The sequence below is a fragment of the Tachysurus fulvidraco genome, chromosome 6 (genome assembly GCF_022655615.1).
Source record: "Tachysurus fulvidraco isolate hzauxx_2018 chromosome 6, HZAU_PFXX_2.0, whole genome shotgun sequence".
Classification (NCBI taxonomy): domain Eukaryota; kingdom Metazoa; phylum Chordata; class Actinopteri; order Siluriformes; family Bagridae; genus Tachysurus; species Tachysurus fulvidraco.
This window is the reverse complement of record NC_062523.1, coordinates 19381999-19407006: the sequence shown is the minus strand read 5'-3', so window position 1 is coordinate 19407006 and position 25008 is coordinate 19381999. Positions and strand designations below refer to the sequence as shown.

The following is a 25008-nucleotide window of genomic DNA, read 5'->3' as shown; positions in this document are numbered from 1 at the left end:
CATCTAGATGGTGTTTCAATCTACTGAGCTGTTATATAGGATACACTATAAACAGACCATGCATAAGCAATGTAATAATATGATTTATATGCGGACTTTATGTTTTATGGCTCATTCTGGTATCTATACTCCATGGCAGCTCACTCCACCCTCCTAAATCCAAACTGCCTCCACCCAGTTTCAAGAGGTCCTGACCTACAGAGGAGGAGCACAGCATGTGCTACAGAATGGACAGGCGAGCTTCTTATCTCTCCAGTGACAGGTCGAACAGACTAACTAGTGGTACTGAAATGCATCACATCTACTACATATTAGAGTTTGTAATTAGTTCAGCAATACAAAACATAACAGAAATACTAATAGCGAATACAGATTTCCATATTTTGAGTCATATTTCATTAAAACATGGATATTAATTTCCAGCTTGCACCTATTTTTTATTTTTTTTTTAGAAAGTATTAGGGAATCGAACTTTGTTTGCCTTTGATCTGTGAAATAAAGACTTGGATAGCTACACCGTGATGGATCTAACTACTGTATCACAGATAACGCACTTTTCACAAGATCAGACAAACTGTCAAATGTATTCTTGTCACAAACTAATAAAACTAAACCCAACATAAAGAACATACCTCAGTTCTGCTCGGATGTGCGCTGAACAAAACGGCAGCCACAAGAATCAGCAAGACGCGCATGGCGCCTGCAGCTGTTCCTAATACACCGCTACAGATAGCACAAACTGCACAGCTCGTCCTGCTGATTTTTCTCCTTGTATGTCTACTTTATTTCACTGGAGCCTAATCTACAGGTTTTGTCCGCATCTTTGCTCTCGAAGTTATGCGGTTCTGTTCAAACCAACAGCTTCTAGATGAGTGTAATACACTCCCCTTTAGACCTCCCACCACCTTCAGCACGTCTGAGCACAACCCAATGTGCCAAAGAAGCACTCACTTTTCGACATAGTTGAGAGAAAGTGTCTGCAAAGTCTGATAGACCAAGCAGAGATTAACATATTCTTCTAAAAGAAGCTTGCACCATCGGATTTCAGGACGTGTTTTATTTATTTTCTCTCTGTTCCAACGTGTGCGCGTAACGCAGGAGAGCGAGCGCGCGGAGGTAAGAGCGCGTCCAACTTTTACGCACTTTGCTTCATTCTTCATGAACACCCAGGAGTGTATTTTTAAGTCTTATTTTTGTTCAGAAACACAACAGAGTATCATGGATTTCAGTGTTAACGTTTTTTAAGAATGGTAAGAAGTGTCACCCTAAAGTTTCAGTTCATGTAGGGCTTGTGTAGAAATAGGTTTGTGCAAGACGTTAAAGTTAAAAAAAAAAGTGTCTTTACTTTCGCACTGGGAGTCTAATGCACTCTTAAAAACAATTGTAGGTTGTGTGTGGGCTGTCATGTGTTGACGGCGTTCCTCGGTGAGCGTGTAGGTGAGAGAGAATGAAATGTACATTGCGGATGGAGGGAGTGATGCAGCCACAGCACCGGGGACTAGTAAAAATCCTCAGGTAAACACCACATGGACATTACTTTGGACATTACTTTTTACAATGCATGCATTTTTACAAATCCCTCATTTAAGTGTTTTTCTATTTTTAGGGTTCTTTTGATTTGTCTCATCGTCCTCGCTCTGACTTCAGAAGTTAACGCAGTGAGTTGGTTTATTATTAAAAGTACAAGACGCTTCGATACGCATCTCCAACATGCCAGACTAAAGAGTGCGCACTTCTAAAGTGGGCGTGTCCAGGGTGTGTTGAAGCAGGGCTGGCCCTGATATTTAACCCTAATGTCCACATGAAAGCTCTAAAATACTCTATGTATAAGGATTCTGATTTTGTTGTTTGTTATTATTTCAGTGATATATTCTAAAGATATTATATGTTTTTTACAAACAAATGGCTTTTTACTTCCTATATATGAATATGACTTTGTGAATATGAACAAGATATGTGTATTCATTAGATTAAAAAAGGATATGTTAAAAAAACAGTCGATAGGAAAAACATTTTGTGCACTATATTATATTCTCACGGAGCATTTTGTTAGGAACACTGTGGGTAGGGTAGGGTAGGGTAGGGTAGGGCCTAACTTTGCTTGCAAAACAGCTTAAAAAATTCATAGCATGGATTTCATAAGATGTTGGAAACATTGATTCTGGTCCATGTTGACATGATTGTACATTTCCTGTAGAATTGTTAGGTGCATTTTTTTCTGTGAGTTTTACAACATCCCTAAGGTGTGCTCCTGGACTCAGATCTGGTAACTGGGAAGACCACAGAAGAACCCTGAACTCATTGTCATGTTCATGAAACCAGTTTGAAACATAGAAGTAGCCACTGGAAGATGGTAAATCGTTGGCATGAAGGGATGCACACGGTCAGCAGCAATAATGAAACAGTCTGTGGCATTCAAGTGATGATTGATTGGTATTAACAGACCCAAAGTGTTCCAAGAAAACATTACCCAAACCAATACACCACCTCCACCACTCAGGATTATTGAAGGCAAGTTGGTTTTATGGATTTATGGTGTTGCCACAATTTTTTTTACCCTTCCATCAGCTGAAATCGATATTCATCAGGTCAGGCTACGTTTTCCAGTCTTCATCTATTCAGTTTTGGTCAACTTGTACTCACTGTAGCCTCAGCTTTCTGTTCTTGGTACAGAAGTGAAACCTGATGTGGTCTTCTGCTTTTGTAGCCCAGCAGCCCACTGCAAATTTAAAAGCCTTCTGAATTCTGAGATTCTTTTCTGCTTACCACAATTGTACAGAGTGGTTAAAGCAAAGAGCCATAGCAAAGAACAAAGACCTTAAATATCTCTGTCAGTACAATTGGTTTTAAAGTTTTGCAGGTTGAAAATTCTTAACTTTTTCCCCAGGACAGGTGTGTGAAATCACACCTTTTCTATGAAAAGTTAGAAGCCACTAGTTATTCAACTGGAGTTTAGACAAATCAGAATTATTCAGTAAAGTGAGTCAAAACAATAATCCACAAACACTTTGGCAAAAATTCAGTTTGTACAGTTTAGAGTTGTGTATATATATGACCTCAGTACACCATAACTGAGTGATGTATGGATGTTGGCATCATTATATTGGGTGATTCTCTGTGAATTATACATTAATGTGCAATTAATATCACTCTGAAAAACTTAAATATTGCAATGTACAAGAACATAATTAGAGAATAATTTGATCTCATGAGCCAAGAAAACAGGGAGAAAAAGCCCCAAGCATACACCCAAAAATAACTCAAGAAAGTCTGACTTGAATCTCATTTAAGAATGATAGAGGATGGTTTATGGATGATTTGCCAAGAGGAACAGGCAAAAATTGGATGACTAATTATTTAATTATTCGCTGTTTAAAGTTCTGATGTAGAACTACACTAATCTCAACCCCAAAGCAAAACCTGTCAGTCACAGGCACGATGAAAAAAAATGGCTGCTATTGCTGTAATGCATGGCTGTATCTCTGTCAGATATAATCTGCTTGTTTACGGATAAGAAGAAGAGTATAGAAAGTAGTGAAAGTCACTTCATATCATATCATGCAGTGGAGCATATTATAACTGAGGGGCAGGTTTCATTTCTGTTATAGCCAGGAAAGACTGCTCCTGGGGTTGTGGCATGTGTCGAGGTATAGCAGAGACCCAGGAGATAACTAACTAGTTATTTAGTAAAGCCATGGCTGAAAAGAAAACTATATGGTATTATAGATGTAATTTAATAATTTAATATATTTAGGAAATGTCATACCATATACTATAGTTCAGATATTGACCATTTTTTGTGATTTATTCATACAAACATGAACAATTGTCAGAAATTGTCTTGTTCAACAAAGACTATTATTAAAAAAATGTTAATTAGACAGCATTTTAGTAATGTTTGTAATGTATGATTTCTAATTTACATTTTTTTTTACCATTGTCTCAATCTAAACAATCTAAACACTATAGAAACTATAACTATTTATGTTCTTAATATAGGTTTTGTTATTTAGCTCTGAAACAAGAAAAACTAACCAACCTTCCATCATTAGTGTCATTAGTGTGATGCCATAGTAATGACGTGGTAACATAAATAAAAAGAAACAGGTTATACCTCCTATTGGCTACATTGTAGATGTTTTTGGCAACTTCAGAAAATGATTGTATAAGCAATTAAGGAGTGAACTGATGCACATTGATGCATTCTTTTGCTAATAGTCTTGAAAACTCCAGGCATTGTTCTTCATGCTCTGAAGACTGACCGTTGTATGTTACCTTTAGTATCCATTATAGAAGCTTTAAAGGTCAACACAGGCATTCTTGCTCAAAGGTTAAGACCCATGTGGGAAAAATAAAATTTCACTCATGTGTGCCTAGATTTGTTCCTGTCCGGTGTGTTTTCCTTTGTGTATGTTAAATGTCATGTAAATTTTTACAGTTTGGCACCAGAGATTGGGGAAAACTTGTAAGAGGCTTTGAAAGTACTGCTAGTGACATTTATTATATTGGTTTTACATTTTCTTCAGCAGAACACCATGTACTATGATTTACTTCTCCATATTGATATGTTAATATCATACTCTGCACTTTCAGAATTAAGGTCATTCGCCAAGGTGGAAGAAAGAACCTCCTTGTTTATAGGCCTTATCTGATTTTACACTTTCTTGATGAAAAACTTGTGACAGTGTCAAGGGTATATTTTGTGCCTTGTGATGTCCTCGCTGCACTGATTATTTTCAGTTCAGCGTCATTTCAGAATTCTGGAATCAGTCATAATTTGGTTTTCTGTCTAAATGCATCATGAATGCACCTTTATAGTTTATAGCCCTTTAACCTGCCAATAAACCCACTAATGTGTGGTCAACTGTTTACTCGTCACCTTCCAATTGTGCTTCCACATACTGTATGTGCATTACCAGCGAGTTTTATGATTTCTCCTTTTCCCTGAAAAAATGGTAGCGTGATTGGAATGAGAATTACTATCCCATGTGTTTGCTTAGAATCAGGTCTCGAGAAAATTCCAGCATTACCTAATGGGCTATGTAATCATATTAGAGGTATTATAAATATGCAAAGAAAACCTATAGAACAAGTTTCTTCATCTTTAAAAATCATCTGTTAGATTTGTATTGAATACAGTTCCCAGATAAAGCCCATAAACTGTATCAGATTCATGCAAAAGGTGTCCTATGTTCGTATTAAATGAAAGTGGGCATTTTGGGCTTTGAATTTGAATGTAGGAGGAGAGCAGTACATGCTGAACAATGGGACAAATGTCTGACTCTAGAGTTATAGGTTTGATGGAGAACATGATGTTCACATATTTTCCATGCACATATAGTAAATTACTAATATTACTGTGACAGTCTAGGGAAAATCCTCAGCTGTTGTGTGGCTGAATTCCACAGGCTTTGCCCAAAACTAATATCTTCCTTTAAAATACATGTAAGTTCATCCTTAGGAAACCACTAATATATTACAAAAGACATAAAATTGTTTGATTAACCGTTTATACTTGCCTAGGTTTTCTTCCTTCTAAGATCTTGTTGGATAAGTAGACAGTTTAACAAAATCATCCACCTTCTTAGCTAAGTGTGATTTCCTCAGTGTGTGAGTTGTTTGAGAGAATCAACTAAGCTTGTAAGCAAAATGTCAAAACTCTCTCAAAATGTTTGTGTTGCATTTGTATTGCTGCTGGAATAGAATTTTTTATGTAGTTTAATCTCTGCTTCACATTTTTCATTTTACTTGTGGTCGAGATCAGGGCTGTAAAATACTTGTACTTTGTTAATATGCATGTAGGTTTTACTCATTAGAGTTTTATTTAAATTATAGGTAATAATTTAATTTAGCCTCTAGTTCTAGTTTTTTAAGAACTAGTCTCATGCTACACAATGTACTTATGTTACAGCACTTTTAGTACTGTAACTTGAGAACTAAATATGAGAACTTATCTAGATCGATTGAAGTTTTAAGTTTACGGTGTAAAACAAAACAAGACTGCTTCAAAACAAAATCAGTTTTAGATGGATTAATTTGTTTTTTACATTAAAACATTATTTTAAGTAATTCAGTTAATAGCATTTACTTTTTCCCTTTTAATACTTGAGTATATTTAAATACAGCAATGCAAACTTTCTTTCACTTGAGTAGAAATGAAATTGAATTACAGCTGAGGGTTCTATTCCCACCTCTGTCCAGTGTGTGTGTAGTTTGAATGGTCTCCCTGGACGGGTTGTGGGGGTTTCCATCTCCAGTACATAGACATGTTTTGTAGGCTGATTGGCATCACTAAATTGTCCCTAGTCTTTGAATGTGTGTGTGTGTGTGTGTGTGTGTGTGTGTGTGTGTGTGTGTGTGTGTGTGTGTGTGTGTGTGTGTGTCCAGGCTTGACCTTAGGATAAGCAGTACAGAAACCACTTGGATAATTTCTCAGTACTTTGTACACCCCTGATTGAGATAATTAATGCTAAAAAGACACACGTTTCAGTGATTATAATAGAACTATAAATAGAGAACTGACATTGTGAAAATCTTTTGCCAGGCTACCCCACAAGGGTTTTCCCAGGCTACCACACATTACACTGACATTGTGAAAATGTTTTGCATGTTTGTCACCACTAGTATAGCAGTGTACATCCTCTTTGGGGAAACCCCTCTGACTTATGACAAGGTTTTGTCTGCAGGTGCTCCCTGAGGTTACGTGGTTGCATGTGAGAGCGGGTGGGTGCACCTTTGGATCATGTAAGGAAAGGCATTTGTCTAGGCAAAGCATGATGTCTATGAGTGATAAGAACAGGAAAATGGTCAGTATGTCATTGCCAAAATAATCCCCTCAGAAACAGGAGACAATTGAGGGAAGATCTATTGTGTTGGATTAAAGGAAATGGGAAAGGAATTGAGGCGTAGATGAGAAGACCATGTGTTCATGAGTTCAGCTTTGCAGTTTACGTATGTTTATTGGTTATATGTTTTAGTACACAAATATACATAGTGTATATGTGTGGTAATAGCTCCTGTATGTGAATGTGTGTGGGTTTGTTGATGCACATTTAATGCTCAACTGGAATGTGCCCTTTTACTGACTACCAGATGCAGAATGCAGTTCAGTGAATGGGTTCTGGGGATTTTGCCTATTCTCACTGTCCTGAAACCTTTTTGACCCTGAATTGGCTCAAAGATTTTTGCCTGCCAAGAAACACAAGACCACTGTGTGCTTTGACGTGTGTATTGAAAGCAGCATTTCTGTATTCTTATTGGCCTCGAAATTAACCGCATAATAAAAGGTAATTTCTTAAATCAAGCTATAATCTAAAGGAACATCATGGCCTTCACTTTTATGACCACATTACGTACAGTATTACTAACTTTTACAATCCTTTTTTTTTTTGCTTATGCTCATGTCTCTACCTCTTCCTGTCGCTATCTTTCTGTCTCTTTCATTGAAGAGGATGTACATCTGTTTGAAGACAATGTGCTAAACATCCTGAATTTAAAATAGTCCTGTGAATGGTAAACTAATGGCTTTACCAGATCGTTTGGATGAGTAAATCAGGAACAGGAAGGGGATACATGCCAAAAAATATCTTTAAGATGACATTCTCAAAAATGTCTCTGTGCTAAATTTTTCCACTGATGTTCAGTGTTACATTAAACAATATATTGTAGATTAAATATATTTGATGTAGAGAATTATTATGTGTTAGAGGTATAACGTGTTTAACCAAGTGATTACTAATTTAACTAAACATTTTAGCATTCTTTTTTTAAACACAAATCTTACCTTTAAAATAAAAAAAAACATTGTTTAAACATATGAATATATATGGCAATAGTTACTACACTTATTTAATATTATTTTACTATTTTAAAGTATATTTAAATGATACATTTTGCAGACCTAGTATATTTTTTTATTTTACATTGAAGCCTGAAGTAGGTATATTCTCTCAATATTGCTGAGCTTCACACAGTACTCACATAACCCAACTAAAACAAATATAGATTATTTGAGGCATAGAATAATGATTGCTTGGAAAGCAGATGTATAATGTATACAAGTTGTCAAAAACAAGTCTTCATATAGTTTCATTAACATTTTAAAATTGTGCAGAGAGAAAAGCCTGACATCACATTGACATAACAGTCACACCTGTCCAAACAAAACCAAATGAGGGGGAAAGACATCATAGTTTAAAATAACCAAATCAGATGATGTGGAACGATCTAGAATGTTGTGTATAATAATATGACAGAAGACTCAATGAGGATTCAAGTGATGTCATGCGATGATGAATGATTGCATATCGTCTAACAATGATGTCACAAACAAGTGGGTATGTCGTGGTTTCCAGTTAGGTTTTAATGGGAAATGGTTGGTTAATCATGCATTAATACACACTTTAACTGGTCACCTGGTCAATTTTAATGTAAGCTTATGGCATGTTAGTCTTTATCACATCACAAATCCTGCTAAATTGGAGGTGGGGTGGGGTTTGGGGGGGGTGGGGGGGTTTACAGTGGGTTATTTTGTAGCAGATAAGATGCTTACAGTCTACATTTCATAAAATCTAGTGTAGTGTCTGGGCCATATACTCTGTGGTCCATTGTTAAGTTCTAAATCTGATACAGGGCATGCAGATAATACAACGCAGTGTATTGTTTTAGCAAGTATTATTCCCCCTGAAATCTTTTACCTTGTATGGTGTTGTCTGAAACTGAATTAGACTTAACTGGGATGATATGCTATGCCTCAACACAAACACATCTCATCACCTTGAGAACACCATCCAAACAGTGAAGCATGGTGGTGGCAGCATCACATTGAGCGTTAACCTCAGCCTCTTGGTTGGCTTACCTGATTAATGTCCGCCTTATCTGTTCGCTGACATGGAATTTATAAACTATTAGCTGGTGAATAGTTCTCTAGGCAGAGAAATAATTAACAAAGGAGGCTTTATTAACAAGGGTGGCTTTGTTTTGAAACAAATCATAAAATTAGTATGCATACTATGGTAACTGCTGGGACCTTTGTCTAGATTTTATATAATAATAATAATAATAATAATAATAATAATAATAATAATAATAATAATAATAATAATAATAAAATTTAAATAATTTTAAATGAAGAAAATCCTTTAATAAAATACTTTGCTGGAATATTTAATTTGAGGATATAAGCATATAATATCATCAATAATATTCTTTGCCCAGATTGTCACACATAAAAGGTCAGCTTTTATAACTGGAACTTTTTTTTGGCACTTGTACTTATTTGAGTGGAAATTTGAGTGTCAGTGGTTTAAAGAGCTTCTTAGAGTTTTAATAAAGCCTCTGTTTGTTTAGTCTCTAACAAACTAAGGGTCCTTTCGGAAAATATGTGAAACATACAACTCATTTGCAATTTTCAGGTCTTAAGTTTGTAAAATATTGGTCTAAAAGTGACAGTCTGCTCAAGCTGTTGGGTCTCAGTTTAGACAAACATGAGAGGACTCCTATGGATTCCAGGGCTTTCCTTGCTTCCTTTTATAGGCTATTAGCCACCCTTCATAGTGTATGATATCACTCTCTCTCTATTTGTCTTTGTGAAGTTACCAAGGGTGGTGGGTCAGTTTTGGCAGTGGTAGTCAAGGAAACAACATTCCCATGTCATCCCTCGCTCTTTTCCTCACTCTACACACTGTGCTGATCATGTAGCTTGTCCTGAGGGGAAAGATAGATAATGGCTTTTAGATAGTGGTATGTGAAACTGAGCTAAGTCTCAGCTGTGTTTGTGTATTGCTCATTAGAATCAGTAACAGACCACCTTGGAGTACAGGTGCTCTAATTTTCCTACTAAAAGTAAAAGCAAGGCTGTTCATTATTATAGTTTATGTATTCTTTTAATCAATTACACAATAATGGTTGTGTACATGTATAATACAAAAGAATGGACTACTCATAAACGTATTAGCCATGTGTGGCTTAAAAGGGGCAGACATTTCATAATGTAAAAAAGAGAGTTAGTTAGCTATTTAAGGCAATACAAAAGATGAAAGGATACAAACTTCTATTAAGCATATTTTGGTTGTGTCCTCAACAAAAAGTCTGTAGGACATTCGCAAACATTTCAGCTATAATGATGCGATGTCTGTCCTGTCTATGTCCAAATATAAAACACAGCAATTACAGATTGTAGTTTCTTATTACCTCTTTAATTGTGAGGTTAATAGTTGTTGTGCTGGCAAGAGAGTATTTTATCAACATTTCCACATCACTGAAAAATCCTGATTTTTAAAAATGTATCTGCTATCCAGAAAAAAATGTTTTGCAGTCAGCCACATCGCCCTTCAGGCAGTATGTACAGTTATAGGATTGAGGTGAGTCGCATCACTGTGAAGTCTTTTGAGTTTATATATAGTTACATTCTCCGTGAAAATTTGTGTTATGAAAAAGTCAAAGTTTTTTTCTAAATATAAATTTAAGAAAACAAAAACAAACTGAGCTACTAACAAAATCTGTTTTGTGTGATGATTGTCCATCCCTGAAACGTTAGATTCACTTCATAAGGCTTTACATTAGATTTCAGTTTAACCAGAATCATTTCCGTAGACAATTATTGACTTAAATATTAATTGTTATTAATGACATATTAACAGAAGGGATATAAACAACTAATAAACAGAAATAGCATATTTTATATATTACTGTCCTCACCTCATGCATTCCTATCTGCCTACACAGGTAAATAAATGATTCCGATATTAACAATTTGCTTTGAGATCAGTTTGCCATGTTACAAAAGTGAAGCATACAATGTGATTAGAAAGTGCTATGTGTAATGCACAGTTTACATGGCAATATGATATGCACATAGTGTTTAGAAATGTTTTAGAACTGTAAACACATTCACCAGCACAAACCTCACATCTCAGTTATGATGTCAGGACTGAATTTGTTTGCATCTTCAGGAAAATAAATTCATTTTTTCCTGGGAAATCTCCAGATCTGTCCACTGTCTTTCACTTCCTGTTAACCTTATACCTCCCCGTTCTTTTCCTCTCCTCCCTAAGACCTTCTTCATTTCCTAGAAAGTGATGCTTATACAATTCCTTACAGGTATAACTCTTAACCTAAACTCTTAATCCATCATAACCATGAAAGGTGGAATGGCCAGATTCTTGTCTATATTGCCATTTTCCTTTTTACTTTTTTTATCCGCACTCTTTCGTATGTAATACATCTCTTGCTTAATCTCCTGGTTCATTTAGCTGTGTCAAGAACAGGAAGTGCTGATTAGAGCTGTGGGCCCCTGGGAGTTGAAGTTTCTCTTGACTGAAAACCAGTTTGATGTGGAGAGGTCCAGCTGTGCTTGGCTGCTCAGGGCGGTTTGAGGATATGTTGTTGACACAGAACTAGAGCTAGAATATCAAACAGAGATAGTGCATGCTTGTTTTCTCTCCCTTCCTGGTTATAAATATCTGTGTGCTCATGAAGTTGCATTACATTCACACAAAAGAGCTGAAAATGTCATGGTCTCTTTGCTCAACTAATGTTTAGACAAATGATTTAAATTTCCATGTTATTCTCTACAATTGCTGTGTACAGTATTTTTGTCTCTACTCCATTAGCTTTGTCATTATTTATCCTCTATTTGTTGCACGTGCATTCATGTACACAATTTGTTACAAACAGTTCTCATGCTTGTGAGATGGAACAGAGTCTGGAGGCTTCCAGAATCTTCCTCATGGGGGATGAGAGTAAAACAGGCACTTTTGACCTCCAGCTGCTCACGAAAAGGGGCCAAGGAAATATACCTCCTATATACTTGTCCCTCGCTCTCTGTCTCTCTCTCTCTCGCTCTCTCTCTAGCCCCTCAGTCATAAAATTCAACGCATTTTAATATACTACTACTACTACTACTACTACTACTACTAATAATAATAATAATAATAATAATAATAATAATAATAATAATAATAATAATAACTAAAAGATTTCCATGTTTCAGTGAGATACTTTAGTTTTTTTTAAGATGAGCTGCCAAGCATATAATAATGAAACAAAAATAGCATTTGATTTTACTATTATACAATTTATATATTTTGATACTATTTTATTTATTTCTTTTTTTGGCTGAAGAGTGTCACACATATGAGGTCAGCTTCTGTAACTGGAATATTTTTTGCCACTTGTACTTATTTGAGTAGAAATGTAAAGTTTCACTTTTGACCATTTTTGCTCAAAACAATTTGGGTGGGTGAAATTTCAATACATACCTAACAGGATATAAATTAGAATCAGTTAAGGATAATCAGGAATGTTGTAGGGTTAGGGTTAGGGTTATGGTTAGGGTTAGAAATAAACATGAAATAAACACTGACCTCAAGGAATCTGGATTACTTTATGTGTCGTTTAAATTGGGAAGATTTACTGTTACAGTATGTGAAAAAAAAATCTTGAGTACATGTGTGTTTGTTCATTTTTATTTATTTATATTACAGCTGGATGTATATTGTGTAAAAAGACACATCTGTATCTGCATATATTAACAGTTAAAATTACTAATACTTCTTATAGAAATGAAAACAGTTTTGGCAAAGTAAATGTATGTTTTCTGCATTACAATTCAAGTGGATGAGTGTTCATGTTTCTGCTGTTCAGGCTGATTTTTATCTTTTTCCGTTTGCATATCTCAGGTTGGTTTGAACCCATTTGTTTCTACTCTTATTCTTTAGAGCAAGTGCAGAACAGAATAGATGTCTTTGAATAGGATGAGTCAGTCTGGCCAGCCATAACATGCCCCTAATGCCTGCTCTACTCATGGCAGATACACTCATTTGGCATCAGTCTCTTTTTTATTTTCTATGTGCTCAAGTAGAACCTACATACAGTAGGGGTCATTTAAGTGTAGTTACTTAGGCATTGCCAAGCCCTTTTTGTTCCTCTGGGTCTGTGATGCTGGTGTTCTCTTGTGGAAGAACAACTATTGATAAAGAAGAGGTTGACAGTGTAGATCATTATAATTTAGCTTGTTACTGACTGAGATGTTTAAGGTGAAGGTACAGACCACTGTGCTAACATGGAAGCTAGAGTGCATTACAGACACACTGCACAGTAAAAGGGTTACTGAGTTTGGTCTTACCATGATACATGTCTCAAATAATCCAAGAATTGCTCAGTACTCAGACAAATTTTATGCAAGTTAATGATAATTATAGCTCATTTTAATACATCGAAGTGTCTGGCAGTGTGTCTTTAGTACATAAGAGTGAAATAGGTCTTTGCCTCTGAATCGTGTAATAATTTCTCTGGAATACACAGCCGCAGAACTTCAGTTTAGGCTGTTAAAGGAGATTAGTCTACTAACCCACTCAAATACACACAGACATATGTATGTACTGTATATGGACAGTATTTCCCCATCTGTACAGAGCAGATGTGCAGATGTTTCATTTGAATGAAAAGCCATATTGAAAGCATTTGCACTGAACCTGTCACTGTTTCTCATCTCATAGTTATCTCACAAACGTAATTTTGCAGGAAGCAGTTAAGATATGTTCAGGAAAACTATGTTTTTGCCAGCATTGCTGTCATTTCTTTTCTACTCCTTAGCAGACATCTTATACTCCCTTATATGTATGACGCAGAGCATGACTTTTGTATAACAAAACCCACCCACAAGGCATATTCCTCCCCCATACTGTCTCATTATACCATAAAACATTTGTTGAAAGGTGGGATGCCTTTCCCCTTTGCAGTCAGGCAGCATCTCTGTATACCCTATTGGGGGTTAAGCTTCCTGCCCCATGACATGTTCACAACAGCATCTTATCAGCTCACCATGCTGTTTTTCTTTTTTTTTTTGGGAAAAAGAGCTACAATGGTATACGATCTACTGTGGATTTACTGAGTAGTTTACTGCTTCAGAATTCCAGGATCCCTGGTATGATTCTGAGGCGACATAAACTGACACAAACTGACAAACTGTGTGTGTGTGTGTGTGTGTGTGTGTGTGTGTGTGTGTGTGTGTGTGTGTGTGTGTGTGTGTGTGTGTGTGTGTGTGTGTGTGTGTGTGTGTCCTGTGGTGTGGTATCTCATTCAGGGTGTATTCCCACCTGGTGTCCAGTGTTCTTGGATAGGCTCCAGATCAGCCATGACAATGAACAGAATTCTACCCACTCACTATGTGATCAGTTTGTCACAGAAATGCATATAATATTATTCACTTTTTTTCTTTTGAAGTCAAATAATCAAGCCAACATTTGGTTATCACTGATTCAGTGGTGTCTTGTGTTGCAGATATTCTATCACTGTTACCCTTTGACACTTGGTTAGGGTCAATGCTTGGTGCAGATAGGATCACAGCAAAGGTCAGAGGTCAGAAGACAAAGGGCAGAAAGTCAGGATTCAGAAAGCTTTGAGTAATTCAAGTTATGAGACCCCTGGACCTTATTACAATCCAAATGAGCAATTCTCTAGCCGAACATGCATTGAGTTGCATTTCAGCCGCAAATTAGGCAGTCACATTGAACACTGGACTTTTTCATTTTAACTGAAACTGACTGCGAGAATAATCAAATACAATAAAAGACAAATCACATTTAAACTGGAACATGGGTCAGAATGGGAGATATATTAAAAGAATGTCGAAATCATTTTATCATAGTGAATAAATTTGTACTTAAATGCCTTTGAAAAGAATCATGTAGTTCTGTGGGTTATTCTTTTTGTTCTCTTAACATTTGTATGTGCTTCTATACAATAGCTCAAATCTCCATTTTAGTACATGAAAACTGTACAAAGACTATTTCTTATTTATGCAGATCTAGCTATATGGTTTGTGGACACATGACCATCACACCCACATGTTAGGCTTTTCCACATTGTTGCCACAAGGTTGCATAGGATGTGTTTGTATGCTGCAGCACTGCAATTTGCCTTCACTGGAACTAAGAGTTCCAAACCTGTTCCATTATGACTAAGTCCCTGTGAACGAAAATCAAGGGCTGGAAAATATGGCTTGCCAAGGCTGGAGTAAAGGAAATCGAGCAGTCAGCGCCCGAATCTCAGCCAAAATGAATCTCTACCCGATCTCCTCACACAACATCAGTGCCATCTAATTAATGCCTTCCGAAAATGATGGTTACTTTTGGCCGTACATGATAGACTTGGTGGACATTACAATGTCAAGAGTACAAGTCAAAGAAATGTTTGGAATCTATGTTAGAGTTTCAGAAACTGTTGCATGTCCATATTTGGTAGCTGGAAGCAACATTCTGAATTTTTTAGAATGCCCTTTTCCCCATGAGAAGGTCAAAAGTAGTAACAACATTCCCAGTGGCATTTGAATTTATTCCATAGCACTGCTCGGTGCTCATGTCTAATGACCAATGTCTTTAGACAACCGATTCATGCCTAATGCTTTTTAAAATTAAACCCTTTTATTTTACACCTTGTTAAATCGTTTTATGTCTCGAGCTAGTATGTTGGGACTTATGAATCATTTTCAGTCTTTTTTTTCCACTTAATTTAGTTAATTTCCAGATCTTGAAAAAAAGCTAGAGCATAAGAGACATCTGCTGTTATCAATCTCCTTTTTTGTTGTATCACACAAATCAAAGCTCAGTCAGAAGCTGCAGTATACAGAGGCTTACTGTGTTTTTTTCTCTAGCTCTCACTCAAAATTTGGTGTCTGGAGCTCAGTTTGAGCCAGACACCTGTCATCTGACTTAGCTTTGGCTGTTCTCTTAGAGCTGAGAAAATATTCGGAACTGGCTAAGAGGTTATGTCTTTGCTTTTAGTCAATATCCACAGCATTGCTCATGTTTGCCTGTTCCCGCTTGGTGTCATGTGATTTGTAATCAGACACGGAACATGCAGCAGCACTTGGTGTGCCCACTGAGCATATAAACATGCAGTGTTTAGAGTAACTTGTCCGAGTCATCGCACTGTCATCAGGGTTGTTTATCTAAACATACTTAGAAGGTTCTTACGTCAAAGCCATAAAATTTTATTTTATTTACTGTTGCATTATAGGAGTCTATAATTTACTGTTAAATCCAACACAATCCCATGCACTTAAATTTAACTGTAGATTTACTGTTACAGTGATAAAGACTAATTCTTAAAGACCCACCAATAATCATATATATCAGATTACTTGGCATGATTCTTTGTTAAACATACTGCAATTTCTAAAAAAGTAAATCGTCAATGTTAATGAAATCCAGTTAAGCCATGAACATTTATTTTGGGAAATAGTGTGCTTTAAAACAAGTTATTTTAATCCCATGTCTTTTAAAGTGTTAAAAAGTTTGCAGTCAGAAATTAAAATTCTGCATAACGTGAAGTCATATTTGAACCTGAGGACAGCATACAGGAACACGTTGTGCAATTTGTTTCACGTAATTTGTCTGAGTAAATGATTGAAGCTACATGTTTGCATTAACTAATATATCATTAGCAACCTACATCCATGGCCTGTTATCTGCACAACACAGGATCATGCTGATTGAAGCTGTATGCAGAGTGTAGTGATGTTCTTTTATTGTCCATTCTTTAAACGGTCAATTCATAGAGCATCATCTTCATATAATCTTCATCATATAATCACCTGTTGTAATCTAAATAGACTGCTGAAATGGCTTAAACGAAATAGGCTTAAATTCAGTAATGACCTTTGCAAACTTGAGCTATGCAATTAGAGAGCTATACAAAGAAATTGCATGTCATGTTTAAACCTAGAAAAAATAAATGAGTCACTTCTATAAACAGCCTTATTGTGCAGTTTCTGCTAGTATGCCCTAAGGTGTCCTTAACAAAAGAGTGAATATTAATTAAGAATGCCTGAGTGCAGCAGTGGGTCCGTGAGAACAAGATACAATGTGAAGAGAAAAACAAAAATAGGGTTGTACTGGTAAAGGAGGACATGTCTTACTTTACTGCCCTCTTCATTAGAAAACACATCACATTTCTGTGACTTTGCTTTCCAAATATACAGCAGAGGTTGCAAGGTCATCTATAGTTCACTCCAATTTTTCATATTCTATATCCAGTCATGTAAGGAAGTTAGCTCACAGTTTAATTATTAATATTACAAATATTACAAACAATAGATATCTCATCCATATGTGATATAATGTCGAGACAGACATTCGTGGTTTAAGGGCATTCATGTGTCAGAGTTGTGGAATGAGCCTGAGAATTCCCCTGTCTAGTTCTGGGGGGTCTGAAAATGTTTCTGTGTGAATAAAGACCATTGAATATGGATTTTCAGTGGCATAAGTGGTCTCTTATGTCTTCAAATCATCAGTGTTCACTGTCAGTAACTAGCACAGTTCATTCAGATATACATCTTGCCAGCTTCTTACATATAGCTTAAGACTTGGAAAAAGTGTATAATTCCCTAAAGTGCACTCATTGTCAAGTGATAACTGCACTAAAGCCAAATACTCACAACTGTGAAATTCTCAACAGATCTCGTCTGGTGGGGTGGGAAGTAATGGTCATCTAGAATGTTCTCCAGTGTCATTTATATAAGCAGAAGCACAGTAACAAGAGCAATATTATAAATAACTCCAAACGGCAAAACAGATGACACTAGTTTCATTCTGCACTTTGATTCTAGCTGGCACTTTCTGATTTTGAAAAGAATCTCATTTAAAAAAAAATGTGTATAAATATTTATGAAATTGACAATAATTTTGTAAAATAATTATGTGTATTTAATCAACCGTTGTTATGCTTCTTACTGCTCTATGCTGTGGCCTACATAAAAGCAGCAGAATATATATATATATATATATATATATATATATATATATATATATATATATATATATATATATAGATAGATAGATAGATAGATAGATAGATAGATAGATAGATAGATAGATAGATAGATAGATAGATAAAACTAAAACAATGAAGATGGATTAAATTTTCCTTTGGACTTTTTTATGCTTTGAACAATTTATTATTATGAAATCTATTCCTTGTTCTTCAGCATAGCCAACAAAAACTCAATTTCTTGGGACCCAAATGTTCACCAGTCGGTGCCTTTTATAATGTCCAGTTAGCTTTGTCTTTTTTACCTGTGCAGGTTCTGTATGTTTCTCTGCATATGGGTTTACTTGTTTGTGTACCTAAATAGATTCTGGTAAACTTGGTTAAACAAAGAGACAAACATACAGGATTCACACAGAAATTTTCACTGATCGTGAAGTGTGTTTGTGAATGTTCATGGACAATGTGGTCAGGAAAAATAGTTTTAGCCATAATATCATGTAGAGATTTTTATTGTTCTTTTTCCACCATTGGAGCTGAGTTTTTTTAATTGTACCTTTTTTATGGACTGTACCAATATATTGTTTTATTTTTGTTTATAACCTGACAATTGGTCAGTCAGTCACCACTTTTTAAGTACATCTTATTGTATTGTGATTACTTTTTGTCGAAATAGTCTGAAAGTTCTGGACTATTACATTGAGAAACATCTGAAGAATTCAGTGTTGTTATTTATCTTCTTGTTTATCTGACTGTGATTTCTGACCCCTCTGAGCTTTAGAGGCCACCTACTGCCAACTATTGACCTTCTCTTAATGACTGAATATGTGCTATTGCAGAGAATTCTTTTTTTTTTCAATCAGGGCATTACACAATTGCTTTTACTGAACATCCAACTGACATTATATTTAATCAATTGACACATTTAGCACAATAAAGAGTTCTGGTATATCATCCATCACCTTTTCACAATTGAAAAACGAACAGATTTGTACAGATGTGAAAAGATTTCAAAAGAGGCACTTCAGACTAAAGATGTCAGGCCTACAACTGCCTGTTTGGGCATGGCATGACTCTGCTGGAATATTATTTATGAAATATTATGTTTATTAAAGTACTAATAGACTTTATTGCACCTAATAATTAACCCAACCACATACACTCATACGGGGACGCTTAGTTTCACACCTATTTTCACATAACCCAAAACTTTACATAGGTAAGAGCCAAACAGTAGCTGATGTAAGGTGATCATTGGTTCTGTCAGGGAAATTAGTATTGTGCATAGGGTGGGAATTGTGCTTATTTTTACCTTTACCATTATCTACAGTATTCAGGTATTCAGCAATAAAGTTGGTCACTTTTTTCTTAATTGTTTGGGTTTCCACACTGTGTACCTTTTGTCCTGTTGTTTAGTCTTTCACCTTTTCCACATGACAGAACAATGTCCCCCGGATATCCCGCACATGTTTTTGTAAAATGACTAGTTCACAAATCAAGATTCCACAGATTCATTTTTGTCCTGTCTAGGGATAGTTGGCATTAACAAAAAAAAACAACAACAAAAAAAAACAACTTGCCCTTGATGCGTCAGTTATGTTACAGTTTCTACTCAAGCAGAAGCAGAAATAGCAGAAACTCACACTAATTCATGTGCATGTTTCAAGAATAAGATTCAGGACATTGCGTTACTTAGAGACTTAAATATCTGTTTTGTGCTTTGGAGACTGTAAATGGAACTCTTTGTGGTGTAGGCCGGATGTCTCAATGTGGCCTTTGTATGTTTTACATCCAAAATCTCATGTCTGTGTAGCAAGACAAAATTCCTGCTATTCATATTCCCATTTCTTTGCAGTGCAAGAATAAAAGCCACCAGTTTTCTTCTTGTCTTTTATGGAGAAACAGGAGGCACAAACTGACATATAGCTCCATGGAGGGTCATGTCATGAAGCCTCCAAGGATGTAAAAGGACTTATAGGTCTTATTGTGAATGACTACTTACACATATGGGGACTAGGATACAACATTCACTTGTTGAAAATACATGACAGAATAATTTGATGACCGCGTAATTAGTCAATAGGGTATCAAATAATTAATTAGTCTATTTAATAACTAACAACAGTCTAGTATGTTGTGAACAAATTCAACTGAGTTTACAAAGTTATAAGTCAATGTGGTCATCACAAAAGGGATCAACTCTTAAATAAAAATGTCAGACAATGTTTATGTTGTAATACAAAATATAAAGAATAACTAACTACTGTACAGAATGGCAGAGAAGGCTTCATACAGTACATAGGGGACTACGTGTGTTAGCACCAAGTTGGTTGTGCCTTGGTCAGTTGTGCCTTGGTCATGTTCGTGTACATCTACTGCTGGTTTCTCCAGAATATTTTCAGCCGTTTTGAATTTGTTAACAGGTTTGGTAGCACTGTCATGTGTTATGTGCTGTCCATGTTTCTTGTCCTTGCAACAGCTTTCCAATCCAGCCAGAAGAATGATTTCAATATGTTCTTCTTTTGTGCCATAATATGAGTATGAAGTGGTGCAAATGATCAAAATATGTGAAATCGGCCGTGATAGTGTACTCGTGATAGTGAGGGGCAATAACAAGTTATAACAAACTTAATAACTTTAAATATTTTGTTGAGATTTTATTATTTTTTTTTTAAGTAATAGCTTATGTGTTTTGGCCCTTTTTTCCACATTGAATATGCTCATAAATGGGTGTAGTATTGGAGTCTTACCCATAGGCTTCATTATTGTGTGGTAAACAGTGTTTATTGCCTTACAAACTAATGACTGTGTATTGTCTTTTCTTTTCTAGGGTGGTAAGAAGCATGGTGAGATATGCGGGGGCAGAGACTGCAGTGGCGGTTGTAAGTGCTATCCTGAGAAAGGTGGAAGGGTAAGTTCTTGATTTAAATGGGCTGTCCAACCATCCACTATCCATCATTGCTATCTCTATTGACTTAGCCTCAGTCTAAATTATTAGGAAACAATTTGAGAGGATAATGTTTTGGGTTTTTCTTCTTTCATTTATTTTTTACAACACCACAAAAGACTAACACCAAAAGACTAGTTCCTATACACTTGACCTCAACCACATCATTCATAGCAAATTGTAGAACCATTTAAATACCTATCCTTATACACCTCACACTTACACACCCTCTCATGTTGACCTCAAAGGTCACGGATCAGTTACATACAGCTTTTTTTGGTTTGATGTCTCTCACACCTGTCTTTGTATGTTTTCATGTTTCCAACTTTCTGGTGTGTCCAAGGTTCATAAGGTCAACTACAAAGATGAGTGGGAGACATTTCAAAGAAGCTGACCAAATGTTATGAGAACAAGCACATAGGAAATGACCCAACTATATGCATTAATGAAATAACAGGAGAGCAAATCTATATAAGCCTCAATAATAACCATTAAATTTGTAGAAGCATCTGTTATATAGACTTCCATGGAGAATATGACTCAGTTATGGCAAAAAGCAGCTGTATAATGCAAATGACTATTTCTGCCTTTGGTCTCAACTTTTGGGATTTTATATTTGGGAATTAATTTGTGGACTGGTACAAACATAGAACTTGATCTGACAGATATTTTCAATAATTATGAAAATCTAAAATTTAATAGTCACAGAGCTCATTAACTAATTTTTCCTGTCACTAGAACTACAGCAAAGTTGCATATAAGTGTACTGTTTGTACAACTCAGGGCTGACCTTATACTCACTGTGCTGAAAGGAAGTCTTTTAAGGAGGAGTAAAGGGGTAGAGAGGAAACATTCCACAGCAAACGTCAGGATGCAATGGGCCTCTTGTGCTTGGGTCAAGTCGTCAGCACTATCGTTCTTCCTTGTCCTGTGTACCGGAAAGGGAAAGAAGGTTTGATTGTTTTTTAAAGTTGTGCATTAAGTGCATTAAGTTTGGCTTGCTCTGAAGGAATTTCCTAAAAATGTTTTACTGGTCTATTAGATCTATAAGCATCCCAAAATTAAAAGGTCATTTGCTTCCTTTTAATTGTTTTGGCTTGTTTATTCGCCTCTTTTTTTCATTGTTTATGTATTCTGTTCCTTGTATATCTTCCAGCTTTGTGTAGCATTCATATTCCAACATCCAAGTCCACATCCTGCCATCCATGTATCTATCCATAAATACTGTCTTTAGGGGAAACTGGAGCCTCGCAGATGTTTGGGCTCATCTTACTGTACATTCCTCTTATGGTCCCTGTGATATTTGACAGTTCAAGACTTGCGTGTTGTTTTTGTAGAACAAAACCGAGATAAAACCTATGGTCTATATATATATATATATATATATATATATATATATATATATATATATATATATATATATATATATATATATATATAATAAAAACATTTTTTGATAGAATTTAATAGGATGTGGGCTATATTTACTGCCAAGATTTTATGTCTATTAAATACAGACTTAGAGTCTGTCCATTATATTTTACAGCAGAAAATTGTAGACGCATACTGGCAGAAGATGTAAGATTTTGCATAGTTGTTTCTTGTAGCTTTTGGTGCAAATGTAGCAAAATATTTATTTCCCCAGTGTTCCTAACATGTTGTACATCTTTTAGTATTCACAGGTGTTTGACAAGGCAGATTTACAAGTGAATTTAAATGATTCCTTGAGATTGTTCACATATTCATCAGATTCATCTGCAATAAAACCACTCTCAATTCTATTATCCAATAATAAATGGTAAAGGCTCCCAGAAAACAAAAGACCGAAATTGTAAAATGTAGATGTGAAACAAAGCCATAGTTTACAGAAAACACCAAACATAGACAGAGGCATTGCACATGAATTTCAAGCAAACACACCAGACCGTTTTTAATTGTTAATTTTATATGTTTACGTTATACAAGCACAATGACACCACCTCATTCAGCTCTAATTTGTGTTGTTCCATACCCTAGTGGCTTGTCCACCGTTGTGCAGTTAAAGCAGCTTGTATGAAAACCTGGTGTTTCTGAGTAAGTGGCAGAGAGTCTCTCGGATCTTTCATAAATGATTGTTCTATTAGCTCTTCGTATGTTTAATCAGTAATAGAGAGGTAGAAACAGATGATAGTAAGCAAATATAGTGTATCAAAAAGAGAATATAGCTAGGAAGAATGTCTGTACTCGCTTAACCCAATGTGGGCAAATGCAGTGCACAGTACTCCTGGAAAAGGAAGTGACACACGGATGTTCAGCACAATGAGTGTTATCAGATATCATTTTGGGAAAAAACACACTAAAGCCTTTCTTTTTTCACCACATACATGACCAGGGTCACTTATAATTGGAACTATTAGCAGAAGTAAATACATGAAGCATTCATTTAGGACTCTATGGAATGTCACATATGACCCTAACACTCCAGCAGAGAATATAATAACTGACTGTGATACCACCATTTACTGCAGAGTGGAAAGATCAGATAAACTTGGAGTCCTTTTTTCTGTCTCCTTGATTATGACCACGCAAGTCAGTTTCCTCATGTTGAAAGCTGACCTGTATTATAATCTATGGCTTGAATTAAATTTCTTCCACCTGCAATTGAGATTTAATAAAGTCTTTGTTTTTAGCTGATGATTTGTTTAGGATATTGATTTTACCAAAATGTGCTGTTATGGGAAACTAGTCAACAACTGATTTCTTACTATTCTAAACCAGCCTAAATGGATTCTTTATGAATAACAAAAAAAAAAAAAAAAAAATTCTTTATTAAATATCGTTATCATAGTAATTTGGTGGCTCATTAATGAGAAATAAGATAATTATCTGTTAATAATGTATAACAGTCATTTCCTCGCCTGCCTCTCTGAGGTTGAAGTTACCAAGACAAATATTTTATATGAAACTGCAAAATGCCAAGCTCATGAAGGTAGTTCAACATACATGCCAAGATAAAAGTCACAGATATCATACTTTTTTATTCTATGTTCGACATGAACATTAAATTATCATTAGCTTCACCTGTATCTGCATGATTTTAATTAATTAATTTATTATTCTTTTTTATTTATTATTTGTTTGTTTGTTTGTTTGTTTGTTTGTTTTTGCATTGCTTTTATGTATCATGATTCACAAATTAGGTAAATGCATGAAAGTTAGAGTGTATAGGTATTCCTAATAAAGTAGGTGGTTAATGTATAATTTCCCAACAATAAAGATCACGTCCATAATCTTCAGCCCTACCTGGACTGGTTGTGGGAAATATGAAACCCAAAAATTTTCTGTTTACTCAAAACTTCAACTGAAGCAGAACTATGATATCATGTATAAAATTATGGCAGGTTCCAATCATGATATTTTAATTTACTTCCATCATGAAACTTGAACTGGTTTACTTCTAGACTAGCAGATTTAGGAGAAAGGATACAGAGAGTTAAAGTTGCAGGGATGTGTCCTGTCAGAGATCACTAGCTTGTTAAAGCTCCTATATGGACACAAGAAATTCTTCAAGTTGCAGGTATAAAAAGCTCATCAGGTGACATACCTTGTGGCATACCTTGACCTCACCACAGTACATAAGTGAGATCTTTTTTTACAAGCAGTGGAGATTTTAACCCTGATTTATGCTAATACAGTAACATTTATTAAACATTTCATACTGCACACTTGCATATTTTAACATGTTTTTAACATGAAGAATTCCTATTAGTCTGCGTCAATGGTATACTAGAATTGGTAACATTTCCGTCAGCTTCTTTGTCCCCAAATGCTCAGTTCATATATCAAGATCACAAGATTTTCCCTTATTAAGCTCTTGTATAAATTACATGTTTTGGGTGAAAGAAGCTCTTATCTTTCTTCCTCTAAAGATTCCTCTGCAGCCATTGCAAGGCCTTTTAGCATTACATTTTGGTGTTTAAAAGACAAGAAGGCTTTTGTATGTGTAATACACAAGCTGTGATTAGAGATAAATAAGAAGAAAATATGAAATTTCCCCCATGGATATTTAGGATGCTCTAAACAGCTCTTAATTTGTCTTTTGGGAAGAAGACAGATAGCCTCAGATACTTGAGGCTTTCATCTTGTGCCATAATGTCTAGCTGGGAATATAACATGTAAATAGAACAATTAAGTGTCAAAGGGCTGTTAATTCAACAGGAATGTGTACACATAAGACCAAGTAGCTGTCTTAAAAATTTGTAGAGAAAGAACAATTCAAGGTGTGGGACACATGGCCTGATGTGAGATGCTGA

At 35.6% G+C, this 25008-nt stretch overlaps 2 protein-coding genes across 4 annotated transcripts in view; one reads left to right on the top strand and one right to left on the bottom strand.

Moving 5' to 3' along the window:
* Window positions 1-840, bottom strand: part of col4a1 (collagen, type IV, alpha 1) — a 38346-nt gene extending 37506 nt beyond the window's left edge. Inside the window, exon 1 of the mRNA XM_027164729.2 lies at window positions 633-840. Within this exon, the coding sequence (XP_027020530.1) occupies window positions 633-695 (63 nt within the window). The 5' untranslated portion in view covers window positions 696-840. The remainder of the gene's footprint in view (window positions 1-632) is intronic.
* A 114-nt stretch (window positions 841-954) lies between these two features.
* The window catches only part of col4a2 (collagen, type IV, alpha 2), a 59698-nt gene continuing 35644 nt past the window's right edge, over window positions 955-25008 (top strand). For all 3 annotated transcript variants that reach the window (XM_047814514.1, XM_047814515.1, XM_027164727.2), the window contains exons 1-4: window positions 955-1116; window positions 1388-1515; window positions 1607-1658; window positions 20600-20680. In XM_047814514.1, coding sequence (XP_047670470.1) covers window positions 1448-1515; window positions 1607-1658; window positions 20600-20680 — 201 coding nt within the window. In that variant the 5' untranslated portion in view covers window positions 955-1116; window positions 1388-1447. The remainder of the gene's footprint in view (window positions 1117-1387; window positions 1516-1606; window positions 1659-20599; window positions 20681-25008) is intronic.